Source organism: Humulus lupulus, chromosome 1, assembly GCF_963169125.1.
Source record: "Humulus lupulus chromosome 1, drHumLupu1.1, whole genome shotgun sequence".
NCBI lineage: Eukaryota > Viridiplantae > Streptophyta > Magnoliopsida > Rosales > Cannabaceae > Humulus > Humulus lupulus.
Genome location: NC_084793.1, coordinates 303,796,581 through 303,816,934, shown reverse-complemented (window position 1 = coordinate 303,816,934; position 20,354 = coordinate 303,796,581). Strand labels below are relative to the sequence as shown.

General features: G+C 28.9%; 1 protein-coding gene and 1 long non-coding RNA gene across 4 annotated transcripts; both read right to left on the bottom strand.

Moving 5' to 3' along the window:
• Window positions 1-4,404: 4,404 nt before the first annotated feature.
• On the bottom strand, window positions 4,405-4,836 carry LOC133780490 (uncharacterized). The gene is made up of 2 exons (XM_062220202.1): window positions 4,663-4,836; window positions 4,405-4,506 (listed from the first exon to the last, which is right to left on the bottom strand). The coding sequence occupies exons 1-2, from the start codon at window positions 4,834-4,836 to the stop codon at window positions 4,405-4,407; spliced, it is 276 nt and encodes a 91-aa protein (XP_062076186.1).
• A 12,911-nt stretch (window positions 4,837-17,747) lies between these two features.
• On the bottom strand, window positions 17,748-19,864 carry LOC133812619 (uncharacterized). Of its 3 annotated transcripts, none has more exons than XR_009884003.1 (4): window positions 19,601-19,864; window positions 19,360-19,487; window positions 18,422-19,266; window positions 17,748-18,039 (listed from the first exon to the last, which is right to left on the bottom strand). It is a non-coding gene; the product is annotated as an uncharacterized LOC133812619 (long non-coding RNA). The 3 variants fall into 3 exon arrangements; XR_009884002.1 differs by having other exon boundaries at window positions 17,748-18,471; window positions 18,716-19,266; window positions 19,601-19,863; XR_009884001.1 differs by having other exon boundaries at window positions 17,748-19,266; window positions 19,601-19,860.
• Window positions 19,865-20,354: the final 490 nt, after the last annotated feature.

Sequence of the window (20,354 nt, the reverse complement as noted above, 5' to 3'; positions counted from 1 at the left end):
CAGATGAGTGACGATGGATATTCTCTAGCTTAAACATATGAGTGACTGATGGGTAAGTCACACAAGTACTTTTAGTTTTTCATCGAACTTGAGGTCGGTCCGACATTAATGCTTTTGTTGAGTCATCTAATGCAGATGTCGATTAGATCTAATCTTTGTTGGCTTGCGTTGAATACGCTAAGGCCGTTCCTGACTTATGAGTCAGCACTGTGTGACCAGTGTCCAGTACCACTTCCGAACTTGACTACTGAGTCACAGCTTCACAGTTGATATTGACACCTTTACCAATTCTGACTAATTAGTCAGTGCCATGCACAAGTAAGCAATGCTACCAAGTATATGTCATGTGTCGATTATTCAAACGTAGGCATTCAGCATGCTTACTTAACAGTTGCTAGCAAAATTATGATCATGCACAAACACAGAGACTTAAGCTCTTATCAGTCTCATAGTCAATATTCATGGCATGCCCTAATCGCATGTTTCTCGTGCATCACATGCTTCACACTTAATCATCCAGCATGCCTCAATAACAACCATATGCAAATGAGCAAGATTGCTAAGCATTCAATATGCTATCACTGTTCACATTTAAACATCCAACATGCATCAAGAATAACCATGCCTGTCACATATGGGGTGCAGTTTTCTTACCTCGGGTTCGAGCAAGAATTAGTAAAAGAACGACCCTTGAGAACGATCAATCATTTGATCCTTTAGCGGTCACCTAGTCATAATCAAATATGGAATCTCATCAATTAAATAAATCATAAAAAGGTTTATAATCTAAAACCTCACTCCCGAGATCCATCCCACACTCTCGAGACTCTTAATCCACCCAAACGGGGTAAAGGAACCAACCCCCGAGCCTTAAAAGTTATCCAGAGCCCTCAAATAAGCTTGCTGGAAAATACACTAGCGCTGGGGCGCTGCCTAGTGGCGCTAGGGCGCTGCCCCAAAGTCAGAGAAGCCCAATTCCTGCCCTGCCTAGCGCTGGGGCGCCATCAGCAGACCAGAAACTTTTCTGGTTTCCCTCCTTACGATTTTCCCCCTGAAACCAAACCTCCAAACCAATCCCAAACATCATCCAAACATCCAATTCAACCCCTAAACTTCATCTACAACACACCCTCATCAAAACCCAAGCAATCAAACTCAAAATCTTCCATGAATTCTCACAACTAACACCTCAAATTCTCAACTGAAAAACTTACTTGAAAAAAAATAGAGTATAGCTTAAATTCATGGATGTAATCTTACCTCAAGCTTGATTTAGACCCCCTTCAATGGTTTAACCAAGGTCCTAAGCCCTTAAGCCTTGCTCTCCTAGCTTGGATCCTCAAATTGGCTCTCAAAAATTGAAAGGAAGAAGGAGGAGAAATGGTGTACGGGAGAGAAAGAGATGAGGATGATAATGCTCTGTTTTACAAATCCACAGCCTTCTAATGGCTTATATCCATCCCAGGGGTGAAAAGACTAAAATACCCCTAGGTCAAATAAAGGCTTCTAAAGAATCGTCATTTCCCGCCTATTTCGTTAATTATAATTAACACCCTCCAATTCCCACTATTCTCAATATTCTCAAATACCAATAAATTATATCTCGTTACTCTTTAATTCTCGACAACGTTCTAATCACCAAATTACCCCGAGACTCACTCCGAGCCCTGAAGTTAATCTCGTTATGACTAGACCGAAAACTTGCATTTCATGATCGTCTCATGCCGAATGGCTCGAACCAATCCACACATAATGGGGTATTATTTATAATCACCTACATGCATGAAAATACACAATCACGCCCTCAACTGGCCAAATTACCAAAATGCCCTTATAATTAAATGTGGACGGTGGACCCATATGCATGCATTTATCATCATATAATAATATAATTCACATAAACATGCACATAATCATTTAATAACATGATAAATCAATTATGGTCATCCCGACCTCCTAATCAAGGTCCTAAACCTTATTAGGAAATTTGTGGCATTACATTTAATAATTATATTAATATAAATTTAAAAATTATAATAACATTTATCACATAATCCTAATTTTTTTTATCATTTATATATAGTTTTTTTAAAAAAAGTACAAGTTATTTTTTTTATTACTTAATCTAACTTATATCTCTTCTATATAAAAAAAACGTGTAGATAACGAAAATTCTTGATTTAACGGTTTGTTTTGTTAATTTTAACAGAATATTCTAAATATTTAACATAATATACGTTTCAAACTAACTTAAAAATAGATATGTATCAATTATATTAATATAAATTCAAATATTATATAATATAATTATTATAATAATATTTAATATAAGACTACATATATAATAATTATATAATATAAATTCAAATTTAAATGTTATAAAATATCATTATTATAATAATATATAATACAAGACTAGATATTTAATAATTATATTAAATAAATATAAATATTATAAAATATTATTATTATAATAATATTTAATACAATACTAGATATTTAATTCTTATATCAATATAAATTTCAATATTATAAAATATCATTATAAAAATATATAATATATAATCTTAATTTTTTTTTAAATTACCATTTATGTTTAAAAATGTTATCATATTATATCTATATATATTTAAAAAAAATTATAAAAAATGTTTTGGTTTAATTTTTCATTTAATATGTTTATATCACTCTTTTATATATAATATTATTTATTTATTTGAAATTTACATGACAATGATACAAATTTAATAAATATAATTAATAAATTCTATAAATAAAACTAAGTAAACGTGTATTGCGCATTGTTTGTATCTAGTATATATATGTAACTACATTATATACTGTCATGTAAAAAAAATAGAATTACAACTTATCGATATACTGAAAATACCAAAAATATCTATCGGTAGTGATTAAAAACAATAACTACCCAAAAAATTTCATATATGTATTCATATTAAAATATTATAAATACATTGTATATGTGAGTCATGTGTTAGTGAGTCCCACATTAAAAGTGTGTGAGAACTTAATACAATTTATAAGAGCATGAGATAGTCCATCCATCACTAATTGGTTTTGAGATGTAACCCTATACTTATTACAATGCACCACATTCTAATATGTACAAAGAGTTTCCGACATAAAAACATATATCTAAATCATACAAGTATAGATTTAAATTTTTTAAATATAATTCAATCCATCTTACATTGCATATTGTTATTGATGCAATTTAGTATCGAGTCCCACACATTTTAATTTAAAAAACAATATATGTATATTTGCTCCTAAATTACACCAATCAACCTAGGCATACACCATGGGTGCCATAGAACAAAGAGAATTGCTGAGGGGCACCACTGGTGCCCAACACCACAAGGAGGTGATACCGTTATTGGTGCAATCTAATATCGGGTCTCACACATTTGAATTTAATAAGTATTATGGAGTATCAATAACTAATCATAAAGTGCCAGCTCATGTGGTTTTGGGCACCTTAAGGTGCCAACTAGCAACACTATTAAAAATGTGTAGTTATATCATAATACAAATGTCACATTAATCATAAATTCATTATATTAAATAATTAACCAAATCATTACTTCTTATTTTAATAAACTCACATTGATGCTTGTATCCAAGGATACATTAATGCTCTAAAGATATCTTTTAATTTTCTTTATCTAAAAATTATAATAAATTTCATTATGAGTATCGAACATAACACACTAATATATAAATTTTAAGTAAATACTATTTTGGTCTTTATGTTTTGCCTGAATACTCGATTGATCCCTATATTTTGTTAAATGACAAAACAGACCATCTATTTTTTAAAATGGAACAATATGATACCCTGAGCCTCATTTTGGTCAAATAATTTTTCAAAATGACTAAAATGCCTCATTTTTTTTTTCTATTTTTTTAATTCCTTTAATGAATTTTATTTTTTCTAATATATAAAAATAATTTAAATAAAAAGGAAACATATAATTGAAAAGTTAAAAGTAAAAAATCTCTAATGTCGAACTCATGTGAGCTTCTCCCTCGTTTTCGTCTTCAGGCCTAGATGTAGCGTGGTCCCTTTCTCATAGTATTGTTCCATTTCTCCAACAGCGGCGATGAAGAAGAACTAAAAACCTCTGGCGACTTACAGAGAATCTCCGGTCTGCCCAGAAATGGGCTCTTCACCGGAGGAACATTTCTCATTAACCCAGATGGGGATTTTGTGCTTCGAAAGCTGGAAGAACTTTCTCAGCTAGGAAAAGCAGATCCCGCCTTTTCGAGTCTAGGTGTTCTGTTCATTTGGTTAATGGCGTCAACAAGGTCCATACTCGGTCTAACAGGGAAAAACAAGTTGGGTTTTTGAATGGCAGCTCCATAACTAGGATTAGTGTTATTTTAACTAAAGTTGATTTCACCAACATCTTTAGTATCAACAGAGTTTTTATCTGAACAAGAACATTTACAACCCAAACTACTGAGAAACTCCATTCCATTCATCTATCTATTTACTCTATGAAGAGTTTTTCAGGGCAGTACTTTGAAGTAACACGCTTCGACTATTCCAGCTCGATTCGGAACGAATGCTAGGAGTTCTGGGATGAACCTTTGATCGAATTTGCTCAATATTAGGGACTCTTTGAATTTGATGGTCACCATTCTTGTAAGGGTAGTTATAGCTTCTTGCATACTAATGCTTGAAACTCTTGAACTCGTGTCGTCGTCGTCGATTACTCCATTAAAGCATTTTTTAACTCGAAAAACTCCAATTTCCTCGTCTTCTTCTTTCTTTTTTTTCTCATCTGGATGTGTTTCTCGTGGGTTCAACATTAGAGAATTTAAAATGTTTTATAAATTTTTTTTATATATTAGAAAAAAGAAAATTCATTAAAGGAATTAAAAAAACAAAAAAAAATGAAGGCATTTTATTCATATTGAAAAATTGCTTTACCAAAATCAGGCTCAGGTTATCATATTGTTTTATTTTACAAAACAAATGGTATATTTTGTCAATTAACAAAACACAGGGCCAATCAAGTATTCAGGCAAAACACAGAGGTCAAAATTGTATTTTTCTTAAATTTTATATTCAAATTTTTTAATGAGTCTCAATTTCACATGATGTAGAGTACAAGAATTTTACTTAGCTAGTCGGATAGTAGTAGTAGTATTAATAGCTAGTAGTAAGTTATAGTATGTTTATTACTGTAGATTTTGGTTCAAGCCGGGACTTAGTTGAACACTCGTAACAACACTTATAGATTTTATAAGTTTAACTTATAGTTTAAGAATATTAATTATAACATAAGGTTTGATTAATATAGATGATTATAAGGATGATATTTATTATACTATAATGTTTAGATAGAACTAATAAGATCATGATACTTATCATGTGCATGTTTATTGAGAATTAATTATTTTTTTGATGAATAGTTTTATAAGAGAAATATTTGAAAACCCTAGAACCTGCCAACAACTTTAAAATTGTTTCATGACTTAGTCAAAGTTATTTACTCAATTCAAATTAAGCTGAAAAAGTGCAATTACGTGTATAATATTTCAGCGTATGCCGATATATCGCAGCTCTAGGAGTGATATATCGCCACACGGGGAATACGAAAAACACGTAACTTCGCACAAATGCATCGTCGAGCCTTAGGATATAGGCTTAGGCGATATATCGCCTACAATGGGCGATATATCGGCCCTAGGGCATGATTTTCAAATGGTTTTGAAACCGAGCTCATTTCATTCCTTAACCTCTTAGCAAGCCTCTGAATGATTTGGCCGAGTCTTAAGCCTCTGCTGAACGAATATTCAAATGTTTTTCAATTAAATATTCATTATTTTTATTCAAGCTAAAACAAGATCTTTTCACTCCTTGAACTCTATAAATAGGACCTAATACTCATCCATTTCTCTCATTCTTCAAGCTGTGTTCAGAGCTTTCAAGCTGCTAGGTTTACTTTTGAGTGATAAACACTTGGGTTGGGGTTATAAGCTTTAAAAATACTTGGAAAGTAAGGTTAATAGTGTGTTTTTAGATATCGAGGTGTAGTTCGGTTCTAGTACATTCAAAGGTATTCCTATTCCTAGTTCATTTCTGTGTGTTTCATCAGTTTCTTATAGTTTTCTTTACACAAATCCTAACTCATTATTTTTTTTCATTATCTTGGTTAGGTATTTAAGTTCTTGGAACTTAAGATTTCTTGTCGGTAAGTTTCTTCTCGGTGGTTTAGTCCTCTTGTCATCATCTCTTTTCTTTAGAATACTCGCCTTCTTATTTTTGGTTTTAGGAGCGTTCCATATCCTGTCCTTGTTCTCATAAATCCCGGTATTGGTAAGGAAAATATGATAGTTTCTATATGATTATATGTTATGTTTATGTATAATATGTTATGATAATTTTATGTTATGTTATGTTTTTATGTATCTAGGGCTCATAGTTGCTTAGTTAGCAAGCCTTATTGTTTATCATTTTCATGGTTTAGAGTTATGATTTACCTTACCTCGACTAGTAGACTGAGGACTTATATGGGTTATCATATACTACCATGTGATCTAACTTACCTCAATTAGTAGACAGATGACCTAGATGGTTTATCACATGCCATATTAATGAGTTAATGGCCATTAATATTGTAGTCCTATATGGTATACGATTTTATAGTCATTTTCATGGTTTAAAGTTATGATTTACCTACCTCGACTAGTAGACTAAGGACTTAGATGAGTTATCATATACTACCATGTGATATAACTTACCTCAATTAGTAGACAGATGACCTAGATGGTTTATCACATGCCATATTAATGAGTTAATGACCATTAATATTGTAGTCCTATATGGTATATGATTTTATAGTCATATGTTTATAGTTTATGTTTATGTTTATGTTTTATGTTTTTAGTAGATTTTCCTTGTTGGGCATTAAGTTCATTCCTTTATTTTTATGTATGTAGGAAAATAGTTATGGCGGCGGAAGGATTCTTGGCAGCTTGGGGTTGTATATTGAGGAAGAATGGAGTCGATGGATTACGTGAACGATTCGAGAACGACGTTGTTTTCAGTCTTTTTAATTATGTTTTCTATGTATTTTCCGCACTTGATTTTGTAACAAATTTATTTAAGATTTGAGTTATGTTTTATTTTTAAAACAATGAGATCTCATACCATACCCCGAATTTATGTATTTCAACATTTCGTTTATAGTTTCTTTTATAAAGTTATGAATGTTTCGTATGTATATTTTTTTTAAAATAGTGTCTATGTATAGTAGTTTTAATGGTCCAAAGTCTTAGAATTAATTCGGTCATTACACATAATATATATTAAAATATATATATTATGATTGGATTAAACTATGATAGAAATAATAAAAGAACTGATTATTTGTTTGCTAAAATAAGAAAATAAAAGACAAGAATACATTACCATTAATTTTCTCTATCTTTTTATTATCTCCATCCAATCATCATAAATAGATTATTGTGGTGTGTTGGATGTCAATGATCGATGGACACGTATAATATATATATATATATTTTTTTTGAAAAAATATATTTATATATATTTTTTAATTTCTCATCCCCACCATCAAATTGTACTCCTTTCAAATCAGTATCTTATTGAAAAAATCATGGACATCTATAAAATCTTTTCAATATGATTTTTTTTAAAGTTTAAAATATATTTTTTAAATTTATATATTTATAAATAAAATAAGAGAAGAAAACAACTTCACATATTTTTTTATCCATATAATGCAAAGAATACACATGTCATATATTAATATTTTTTTAGAACTTAATACCTCCTTTATGTAAGGAGAAATATATTAGTACTTTAATATGTGTGTGGACATAAATTAATGATTGGTCTAAATTTACTATTCTTCAATATATTTGGAAATCTCAAAATACTAGTTTGGTTCTTGTAATTTTTTTTTAATATGTGATTGGTTTTTGTGTTTTATTAAATAATAATCCAGATTTTATGTTATACATAATAGATCAAAATAGTATGCTAGATCCAATTTTGGTCAAAATATTTTAAAATATAATTTTTATTTCTTAGCTTTTCGATCACCTTATTCGTTATTGTGAACTTATCTAATCTCTAACGACTCAAGAATTGATCTTATAATTAAATATATTTTAACAAAAATTAAGTTTAGAGTACTATTTTATTCTATTTTATAAAACACAATGTTCGAATTGTCATAAACCGATCGCATATTCTAGAAAAACATAGACCGAAATAATATTTTCCCATAATATTATAATAATATGATATAAAGAACAAGAAGTGAGTAGTATTTCTAAAGCATGAACAGGTGTGACAACTAGCTAAACAGTTGATCCTCTTTTTTTTACTTATAAAAAATTGCATGTATGAATCACGCTGAATTGATCCCAAATTTTAATTTTATTAAACATGGTTCTAGATCATTATACTATCAATTTAATATAATATAATCACTTTGAAAAAAAAAATACTAATTATGAATTGAGCCAACTCGTTTGACACTTAAAACGGTGGAAATTTTTGTGAAGTGAGAGACTTCCAAATATGACCAAAACTCGTTTTCCATTCCTATATTATTTTTGTAAGTCAAATCATTCGTTTTCTAAGACCAAGTATTCTACAAATCTAATGTTATAATAATAATAAATTTTTAAGAAATTTATATGGTAGGCTTTTCAAAAATAGCTCTATTGGTGTGATTCTTGTGTGTTCTCAATCCGTGAATAGTTTGTGGCCCAATTTTTTTTTTTATGACCGTGTATATTATAGTTATTTAGAGCATTTTGCAAATTTTCAGAAAATTCCGAATAATTTACAGTGCCGAAAACTAGTTTAAAAACAGTTTGTTGCACGCATGACTAATTTTTTTATGCGTGTGGAAAATAATATGTTTGAACTTAGTTTTTAGTAATGTAAATTACTATGAATTTTCTGAAAATTTGTAAGATACTCTAAATAACTACAATATATACAATCATAAAAAAAAATCGCACCGAAAATTGTTTATGAGCCAGAAAAATAAAATAGCCCCACCGGCAAGCTATTTTAAAGCCCCTATTATAGAATCTTCTAAATTTTTATATGATTTTTAATAATAATTATTCACACAACCAAAAAAATAAAAAATGTTGCCTTGCGTGTCTATTATGAAAAAACCTCACACTTACGTGGAGGTAGTGTAAATGCAATGACCAATTCAGATGTCCTTTTGAGACTACTACGAATTTAAATCACATATTTTGTATATGCTTAAGGATTTATCTGACTTTTTTCAAAAAATAAAATAAAAAAATTGTTTTAATTGGTGTTGATGTTCAATATTTGTACTACAAAATGGTTCAACAAATAATTAAGAATTATTGTGTGGTGTAAAATATTTTTAAGGGAGTTAATGTAATGTGATGTGATGATTTAGGAAAAAATATCTCACCCTAACGTATTAACTTCCATGAAATCTATAAAAATTGATGGTATTTTACTGTACTATTTATTGCTAGTGACTGATACCAACCAAAATTTGCAATGAGAAAGAAGTTTAATAAAGAGAAAAAAGAATCCATCTAATATCAATAAATTTTGGTCGAACTTTATAACTTAGGGTTGTGCAGCGCAAAATTTATTCTTTATGATATATCAGTTATCACAAAGAATAAATTTCACCTTAATGGAACAAACAAACTTTGCATTTAACCTTGTTCATATTATGAAATATTATTATTTAGAGTAATGATGATTGAGAAACATAATATTTATACAAAAAATATGCAATAAATAATATGGTAGCATTATTAATAACTTATTAAAATGAATATAGTCTTAACCTAAATAGATTATGTGGTTGAAAAAATTTAATATCATTGTTTGTGCAAAAAGATATGTGTGTAGCATCACTCTCTTATAATAACTTGAGTAACACTAAGATATTAAAGAACCGTTCGCAAATTCAACGTACCGCCCAATTTGCTTTCGATAAAGTTTTAAACTTTTAAAACCGATTAAATCTGAATTTATCGTTTTTGAAATTTGCATAGTTATTATTTTTATAAGCATTCAAGAAGTCCATTAGTACAAGGAACAATTTTATTTGAGAGACCTCCATGAGTAGGGGTGTCAAAAAATTATCCAATCCAACTAGAACCAATCGATCCAATTACAATTGATTGTCAAAATTTGGATATCCAAATGATTGGAATGAATCGGATTTTGAATATTCAAATTGGATCGGATCGATTATTAGATGATATATATGCAAAAATTCAATGCAAATGAGCCAATATAGTTGTATATATATTTTAAAAAATATATATATTTATTTAGTATTATGCTTATAATTTATTTTGTAATTGTATGACATTATATCATTTGGAATAAATTAGTCTTTCTATTTATAATATTATAAATTATTTGAACAAATTTAGCTAAATAAATGCACAAAAATATCACATAAATCCAATCCAATCAAATACATAAGTAGGAGACACATCCAATGGATTAAACCAATCTAATCCAATGGATAATTGGATCGGATCAGATCGGTTGAGACAAATTAATTAGATTCGTTAGTTGTAAAAATCTAACATCCAATAGATAATTGAATCAGATCGAATAGACTTAAAAATATTGAATGTAGTCCAATGAACACCCTTATCCATAAGAGATGTAATAATTTCAACTTTTCAGTGGGACTCGGTCTTTGAATAACAAATAGAAGAGCTTCATTTCTCTTGCCATTATGGTATATTCAAAAATTCGCCAACGTATCGAAACCGTTCGCATCATACCAATCCACACCATACTACGCAGTTTCGATGCATTGTGAGTTGTGTTTTTCTCAAATTGGACGATTTTGTTGTTTGTGATAGCATTCAAATTACACAACACTACACTAAATATACATATTTTAATTACATAATAATTTTTATTTGAGTTGTATTATTTAAGATAATTAAAATTGTCATATATGTTATGAATAGTTAAAATATATATAAACCGATAAAACTATACCATACCTGCTTGTACTAAGGGGTGTGCCTGAGATGGGTAAGTCCCAATACAAATAAAGAAAAAAAAGTTTTTTTTTCCAATTTTTACACATAAAATGATATTTTTCTAAAATTGGATGGCTTTTGAATGTAAATATTGTTATTTTTCTAAAATTTGGGAGTGGGCCCTATGCCAGGCTTAGTCCACCTATACTTAGGCACGACTCTGCTTATACTGCAAAACATTTATTTCAAATAGTTCAAACCGCACTATCTATCCAAATTGTCCCATTCCAATTCCAAATCACCACGGGACGGGTGGTGTGTCGGTTACTACTTATTTCTCCAATCAATTCCTTAAAATAAAAACGTGTAGAGAAGAGGATTGAAAGGGACGGCAACCCTAAATGCTATCCAACGCTCAATTACGAGTGCACTGCACTGCACTCACTTCTTATCTACCAAAGCCAAAGCCAAAGCCAAAGCCAGCAAATTCCAATAAATATATATGTACTGCCTAATAGTGCATTACATGTTTGGCTTAAAGGAATCGACATTGTCTACTAGTCTTTTTCACATTACCACTTTTATAATATTGCCTTAAATTTCAGGCTTACCCAATTTGAGAAAGATATTACATGTATATGTATCTGTAGTGTCAAACCATTACACGTGTTAGATTATTGTGCTTTTCCATTTTAATTTATTCACTGAAAAATGTAATTGCTAATTAGTAGATATATCCATTTCACAATAATAATAATAATAATAATAATAATATAATGTAGATATATCATATAACCAAATCATGCCCCAACTGAGTGTTTTCTTAGTTTTTGTTTTGGTAGAGTGGATTTGTGGAGAAAAGTAAAAAGAGAGGTAGAAACACTTGTTTGGTAGCAAGGATTAAAGGAGGGAGAAAAGAAATCCTTCCAAATTCATAATTTTTAATCTTTCTCTTTTTGGAAGAATAAGAGGAAAAGAGAGATATTAGAAAAAAAAATTTGACAACATAAAATTTACATATTTACTCTCATCTCAACTAAACATTAGGAAATATTGAAATATTTTTTGTAAAAAAAATTTAAGAAATTTGTGTTAATTGAAAAGGTTTTATTTTTAAAAATATATGATACTAATTTTGAAATATGATTTATTCTTGTAATATATTAAAGAAAATTACATTTTAAAAGTATACACGTAAAAAATATCATTACTAACTAATACTACTATCATTTTATAATAACTAGTAAAAATAAATAAAATAATTATAATATATATGTATGGGAACAACTAAAAATAAAAATATAATGAAGTAGGGATAATGAAGAAAATGACTTTTGGTATAATAAGAATGAAAGAAAAAATTAATAATTTTGACTATTTAAAATAAATAATAATATTAAAATTTAATCATTTTAATTAGTAAAGTAATTCGGTCTACGGAAGAATTATTTTGGGATACAAAGAGTTTGCAATCCATAATTATTTTCTTTTTTTATTCCCATCTTCCTTGCCAAATAAAATAAGTTAAAAAGTAAATAACATGGTTATTATATTTGCACCCCAAAAATATATATAAGAACCCTATTAATCAAAATAATTATTTAAAAAAAATTATTTGTAACATTTTTTCTTAATATTTTTTTTACATTTTTAATTTTTTTTTTGTTAATTTCAATAATTTTATTATATCTTATCTTGTTTTTATGATTTTTCTAAAAAATTATTTTAAAAAATATAATGTATAATTTTTTAGAAAAATATTACTTTAACAAGTTTTTATATTTTTTGTGTTTTAATTTTTTTTATTTAAATATTTAAAAATTAAATTATTTATATGTACTTTTTAGAATATGACAGAAAAAAAATTAGAAAATTGTGAGTATAAGTTAAAAAAATATATATTATATATTAATTTTTAATAAAAATAAAGTGTATTCCCTTCATCCGTCTATTCATCCAACTTTGCAAACATGGCACTATTAGTTCTATATGGGCCTATGACGACGGGTAATTATATAATGGGCCGCAGTAGATGAAGAGGCCCACTCAACCATAAATCCATATGGTGGTTCCGAGTAAAAGAAATCACAGACCAGAGAGAGAGAGAGAGCATTCTGAGATTTCTTTCGTAAATTATAACTTCGAGAATGACAAGCTACGAAAGGCTTTCGAACTCGATCAGGTTAGAATTAGATAACGACAAAGACAAGGGTGTTTTGGGCAAAATATCATCATCATCGTCGTCGTCGTCGTCGTCATTATGGAGTACTACCAAGAAAAACAGAGGGTGGAGATTTATGAGAAAGGTTATTCTTAGCTTGACGAAGGACTCTCCCGGGGTTGGGATCAAACGGAGGAGTGACAAGGTTGAGAATGAAGATAAGAAGAAGAAGAAGAAGAAAACGGCAAAGGAACCTAAAACGCGTTCCACATGGCTACCTGACCCTGAAAGGCGGTGGCCTCTACAGGGATGGTGAAAATGTAATAATCCAAAATGTAGGGGTGATTGTGTAAAGAAAATAATAGACTTGGTTTTTTCAATGAAAACAATCTAATCACGTTGCTATAAAGAAATTTGGTCTTGGTTAAAATATTTTTGGAAATTCTTTTATAGGCTTCACTTTTAGTATTCTCGAACTCGTGAATAATTTTCGGTACGATTTTTTTTATGATCATATATATTGTAGCTACTTAGAGCATTCTGCAAATTTTCAGAAAATTCTGAATAGTTTACAGTACCAAAAACTAGATTCAAAGCATAAAAAAAAACTAGCCACGCGTGCAACATGTTTGCACCTAGTTTTCAGTACTGTAAACTATTCAGAATTTTCTGAAAATTTACAGAATGCTCTAAGTAGCTACAATAAACTAGGTCATAAAAGAAATCGTGCCGAAAACTATTCACGGGTCGAGAAACACTGAGAGCCCTACCGATAGGGCTTAAAGTGAATCCCTCTAGAAGAATTATCCATAATATTTATATTATTCCTTCATAATTGATAAATATAAGTAACTCTAGGTTGTTTTAAAATTAATGGATTTTAAGAACTGTTATTGTTTTGACACTAATTTGAAGAATGTGAGTCAAATTCTACTTAATTAAATAATCAAAACGTAATGTATTGTGTTGTGTTGCTCAGAAAAGAAAATGTAATGTGTTGTGGGTTTTAATGAATGTTTAACAAATTAAGTAAAGAAACGTGTTTAATTATATTTATAATAAGATAATTAAATGTGTATTAATTGAATTAGTTAGGCTCTAATTCAGATACATCAAAAGCTTACATAATATATCTAATTTTATTTGTTTTACAGGTGAAATATTCCCATTTTAAAAAGGTAGAATTGATTCGGTAGATCAAGTAATTCCGTTTAGTACATCTAATGTTGACTAATGAGATAAGTAGTATTCTAAGTTTCTAACCTAGTGACAAACCTAGAAATTAAGTCCATCAGGGTCAAAATAACAAAAAAAAAACAACTAAACTGTGAACAAATTTGCAAAAGTAAAATAAAAATCTAGTGTTCATGTTGAGGATTTTGTTTTTAAGTTCACACAAATTCTAATAAGATTTTAAGAGTTTTAGTTGGCATAAGAAATCACATGTCTCAAGATTTTTATATAAGTTTATACTTTTTTGGACTCTGTGTTTTGTTCAATTAATTGTTTGCACCTTATATTTTGACAAATGATTTTTTAGATCATATATTTTGTAAAATGATTCAAATAGAACTCCTAAACTCGAATTTTGGTCAAAATTTTATGAGCTAAAATTATAAATAATTAACCAAACTAATAATTTAAAACAAAAATATTTTGCCTAACAAATATGTTGTTATATTCAATTTTTTCTTTATCAAAATTGGATTTAGAGGTCTATTTAAACCATTTTACAAAATACATGATCCAAAAAAGAATTTATCAAAACACAAAATTCAAATAAGTAATTGAACAAAATACAAAGTATAAAAATATATAAATCATTTTTCTAATTATGTATAACGATTAACTACATTACATACATTGGACATAGCTCTTCTAAATATGAAAGGAACTTATTGATAGGTTTTGGATCTAACATTAGCCTGAAGTATTTAAAATTAATTATTTTATATCATCATAATTATATTTTAAATGGTTCTATTGGAACCTTACTTCTCTATTCTTCACCCTTGTTCTTAGTAAATTATTTATAAGGATATATACGTAAATTATGATAAAAGTAAGTTTTTCAAATTTCCTTCTCTAATTTCTTCTCTTTCTACACCTCTATCTAAATATATATACTCTAATTTCTTCTCTCTATCTACACCTCTATCAAATATAGCCCTGTAAGTTTTTAAAATTTCCTTCTCCACACATTAAAATAAAATTAAGTAAAAAACTACTCTTTAATATTTTTCTTTTAACTTTCACCTTTATTATTGTAAAAAATAAAAACATCGCTGACTCTTTAATTTGAAAATATATATATATTTTTAAGAATGAAAGACAGAAACACAATTTCTAATTTTATATTTTATTTCAAAATTTGAAAAAACTATAAACATGAATAATAGAAATTTAAAAAGATTATTTCCTTAGAATAAAAATCATAAGTAAAATCAAAATATTCATTTTTAATGTTTCTAAAAACTAAAATATGTAATGAAATTGGTCTTTTGTCAAAAAAAAATTAAAATCATAAACTAATTAATATATAAGTGGTATATTAACATTTCTATATTATCTTTTAAAATAATATGACTAAATTTTCTCAATAAAAAATTATATTATATAGGAGATTTTATAAATTTATATTGGAGATTTAAAAGATTTTATATTTTAATTTAATTATTTATTTAATATAAAATCAAATTTATTGATCTTTAATTTTTTAATTATTAATAAATAAAGTACTTAAATTTATTTAAACCTAAAACAAAAAGTATATAGTATAACTTATAAATGATCTTTTACTTATCAAATAAAACATATAGATTGATCTTTTTTATTTTATAGTTTTTTCCATTCTACCCCACTATACAAAATTAAGATTTAGTAAAGTAGAAAAGGGAAGAAAAAAAATTAAGCAATGAAAACGAGATGGAATAAGTACTTTTGAACTGTTATTTTTATGTTGAAACTTAAAAAAATGATTAAAATTTAAGGAAGAAAAACAATTATTAAAGATTATTATTATTTTAATAAATAAATTCACTGTTTTTGCTATATAGATTATAACCAAAAGAAGTCTTAGCAAAACAACAAATAGAGATAGGGACCGCATGTAGCAATATTTTTTTTATATGTAAAAGAGTTTACATTTTTTAGATAATGTGTTTTCTCTAATTAATAGTTTGGCCTTGACAAATAATATTTTGAATTTTATAAAATATTTTAAATAATACCTTAAACTCAATTTTAATCAAAAAAAAAAATTAAACTATAATTATAAATAATTTACCAAACTAATAAATTAAAACAAAAATATAATTCTATATATTCAATTTTTTTAAAATTTATTTATACTATTCTACAAAACAAATTATCTAAAATGAAATTAGTCATAAACAGTCCAGTGAGAGGAAACAAAAAGTATCAACATAATATAACCACAAGTAGCACTTTCATTCAACACGAAATGTGAAGGATGAATCAAATGCTTTTCTAAAAGCATGAGCTGTCCGCCACTAAAAGTTAGGTGCACCTCACGACACGCACCGACTCATCTGTCGTCATATTCACATTGGGACCTACAGAAAATTACATTAAAAATATACGATGAATGGATTTATTTTTAACGGTACGATAAATTGATGCATATCTTTTCCTTGTATAGAATTATTATTATTATTATTAATGGAGATCCGGGTGGATTCGAACCACCATCCTCTCGAAACCCAAACGGGGCTTCGAGTGCTCTAACCGTTTGAGCTAACAGATCTATCGTACACGCACAAGGCAAGGGAAGGTGAAAAGAAAAGATGACTTGTTTGCCGAGTCAAACTATTCAAAAACATACCATAAATACTTCTACGACAATGTAAACACGATTTTTATATTAAAATAAAAGTGGCTTTCATTTTTCTAAACAAGAAAAAACAAGTCAAGTTTTATATTAAACTCTTACAAAAATTATTAAAATTTTGCAGTTTGCTTGCCAAAATATTTTTTTACAAGACATTAAAAATATTTGAACTTATTATATTCATCATATAATTAACATTATAAATCCAATTTCCATAAAATAATACCAAACATTTATACCACAACATAAATGTTTTCATATATAGTTGTTGATGATCATTTCTGAAAAAAAAATGCCCATGATTTTTTTTTGTAGTGAAATTACATTATAATAGATTAAAAAAAAAAATTTACTTGACAATCATTATCAAGAGTTTAACATATCAATAAATCATTTCCAACACATTCAACCCTAATCAATTCAAACATGTTTTGATCTCATCAAAAAATATGTAATTACTTCAATTTCAATTGCAAAGTTCTTACTAGTTTCACAAGTGCAACGGAGTATCATACAGCCGGAAACAGTAAAACTTGATCATTTGAAGCATAATTATGTAACAATAGCAATAAATATTCGGCAATTCAACGATTAAACATAAAAACTATACAGCTTTTAAAATGTTAATAATCTCTGCATATATATTGTTAATAAACGCTATGCTCCGAAACAACGATAGCAAAAAAAATTCAAATTAAAACAAAACCATAGTGAATAAAGATGATTCTGCTGTATAACTTCACTTGATAGTAGTAATGAAAATATGAACTAATAAAATACTTTATATTGTAATATAAACTCTGATTATAAATAAACACGTGGTTGGGATAATAATCTCGTCCACTTAAATCTATTCGATTATCACCTCAAATGGAGAACGGCAAACAAACTTCCAACTCTGCTCAATCAACTTCGCTGAAACAAGGGTAGGCCGCTTCATATAGAACAACTTCGACTTTGCAGCCATAGATCTAAAAAATTTACAAGGGACCAGCATGTACAACTACACGTTGCAAAATATTACATAAAAAAACTTTCAAAAGCTTCCAGATAAAAGAAACCTAGATAACAAACTTGAATTGAAGAAAAAATGAACTGAAATTGATAATAAATGCATTTCATCAAGTCATTTAGTATTTGATCAATAATATTAGGTTATGGGGCAGTTGCAGGCTTGATTAGTTGATTACATAAAGGAAAGAGCTGAAAAAGTAAAGTTGATGACCTAATGGTTCCTGAAAATTTACCTGTGCATCTTTATGGATAATATATCAACTACTTTTATATTATTCTTGTAACGAAACCGTGTTTTAGTATCGTATGAAATCGGGGCTAGGTAATCATGAATTTCTACTAACTACTTAATTTAATGAAACCTTATTTACCTTAAGAAAGAACTGTTTTCAGCAATCTCCAGAAATAGCAATTGGCATAACTACAAACAATTGTTAAAAAATAAGAATCAATAAACCAAATAATTTTAGCATCATTTTGGCCTGATATTAATATATATGGTCTATTATGATTTAGAGTCTAAGGTCTATTATGATTTAGAGTCTAAGGTCTATTATGATTTGGAGTCTATAATGATTAATATTTTCTTGTCGCTCTAGAATTGTTTTTTCTGCTATATAAATAAAAATATGTAAATGAATAAACGTAAATTGGGCAAAATATACCTTGGTTTGGCGTTCTCAGGATGCATGCTTCCATCCAAGTCGTCTCGATGCGTAAAGTGGGGCAAGATATTGCGAGTGAACAAAAATAAGAAAGAAAAAAAGGAGAAGGACACAGCACACACGAGAGGGAAGATCCCGGGCAAATACCCCGTGCGATCTCCCCCCTAAACCAAAAATTTATTCTTTTTTATTAAGATATTTGACCTGCCATGCAAGCGCACCTGTCATGGCAAAGGTCGGATGACAAAGATGAATCGGATCTCAGACCTCGCAAGGACCTTCGGTACCGATATCTTATACATCCTTCTAAAGACCCAGAACCCCAATCAACCCATACCCCTGCATATCTCAATATCGCTGATACAACACCAATACAGGCCGTACAGTATCGCCGTCAAAAAAAGATGATACAACGCTTTACAATTGATAAACCACCATTTCTGGATAGAAAATCCGAGTCAAATCAGCTCCATGAGCGTCACATAACGAAGAACAGCAAGACTTTTGATAGGAAAACCGTCCGCTGTAAGACCAGTGAATCAACCGTGTACCTGATTGCACACACAAAAGAAGAACCATGACTACTCATGAACGATTTATAAAGCTTTATAACGTAAAAAAAACATTTAAGAAAGGAATAATACCTCCATGGCGGGATACACCTCAAGATCTACTCTAAGTTTATAGATCTAGGCAAGATCTACATGAATAACCAAGAAAATCAACGTTTCGAAGAGTAAAACCCTTGGGATCTAAAACCAGGCCTCCAGATCTAGAAGATATACATACATGTAAATATTTACAATTAAAAAAAGAAGACAACAACAGAGAAAGACGATTTATAAACCATACAAGGAATAACTAATATCTAAACATGAATCTTACAAGAAAAGGAGGCCTTGAAAGCGAATCGAGTCCAGACCTTAAGCAGAGCTTCATAGCCTAAAGTAACAGCTATCCAACGGCGTAAGAACGATGAATCGATACAAAACAACAATCAACATGTAGATCAAAACGAGATCTGAGCGAAATCAATGAAGGAAAGCAACAAATTTTTGCCATGGATAGTAGATCTGAGGTTGTAGAAATAGGAAGGAGAATAAACAAAGGAGAAAGAAGAGGCTATGAATGAATGATTATCTTTAGCGCGCCCTCGTCTTCTTTTATAATGGGCTTTGAGAATCGGGCGGTCACGATTATTGATCTGCGGGCGATGGACGGCTATGATTTGTTTGGTAGTTAGTTGAGATTGATAAGGCGGTGGCAAAATCGTGAACCACGTTGGATGTGACGACCTTATCAAATACGACAGCTGTGCCCTTGGTGGTGGGCCCAAAATGTGTTTGGATACGCGTATAAATATTTTCTTAGCCTGGATAGGGTTTTCCGTGCGAATCGGGTTCTAGATTATTCGATAAATAAATTTATATGTATCTGCAACCCAAATTTGGATCCACGTAACGCCTTTTTTTTTTATATATTCTTTTTTAGCTTATCTTTTGTAAATAGGAATTTGATACTTTAAGTTTTTCATAATGTTTATATGTATTATATAATTTAAGATCGTATATATTTAATATTTTAGATCCTAATATAATGGATACAAATTTTCAATATGACTCATTAGTTATATAATTAA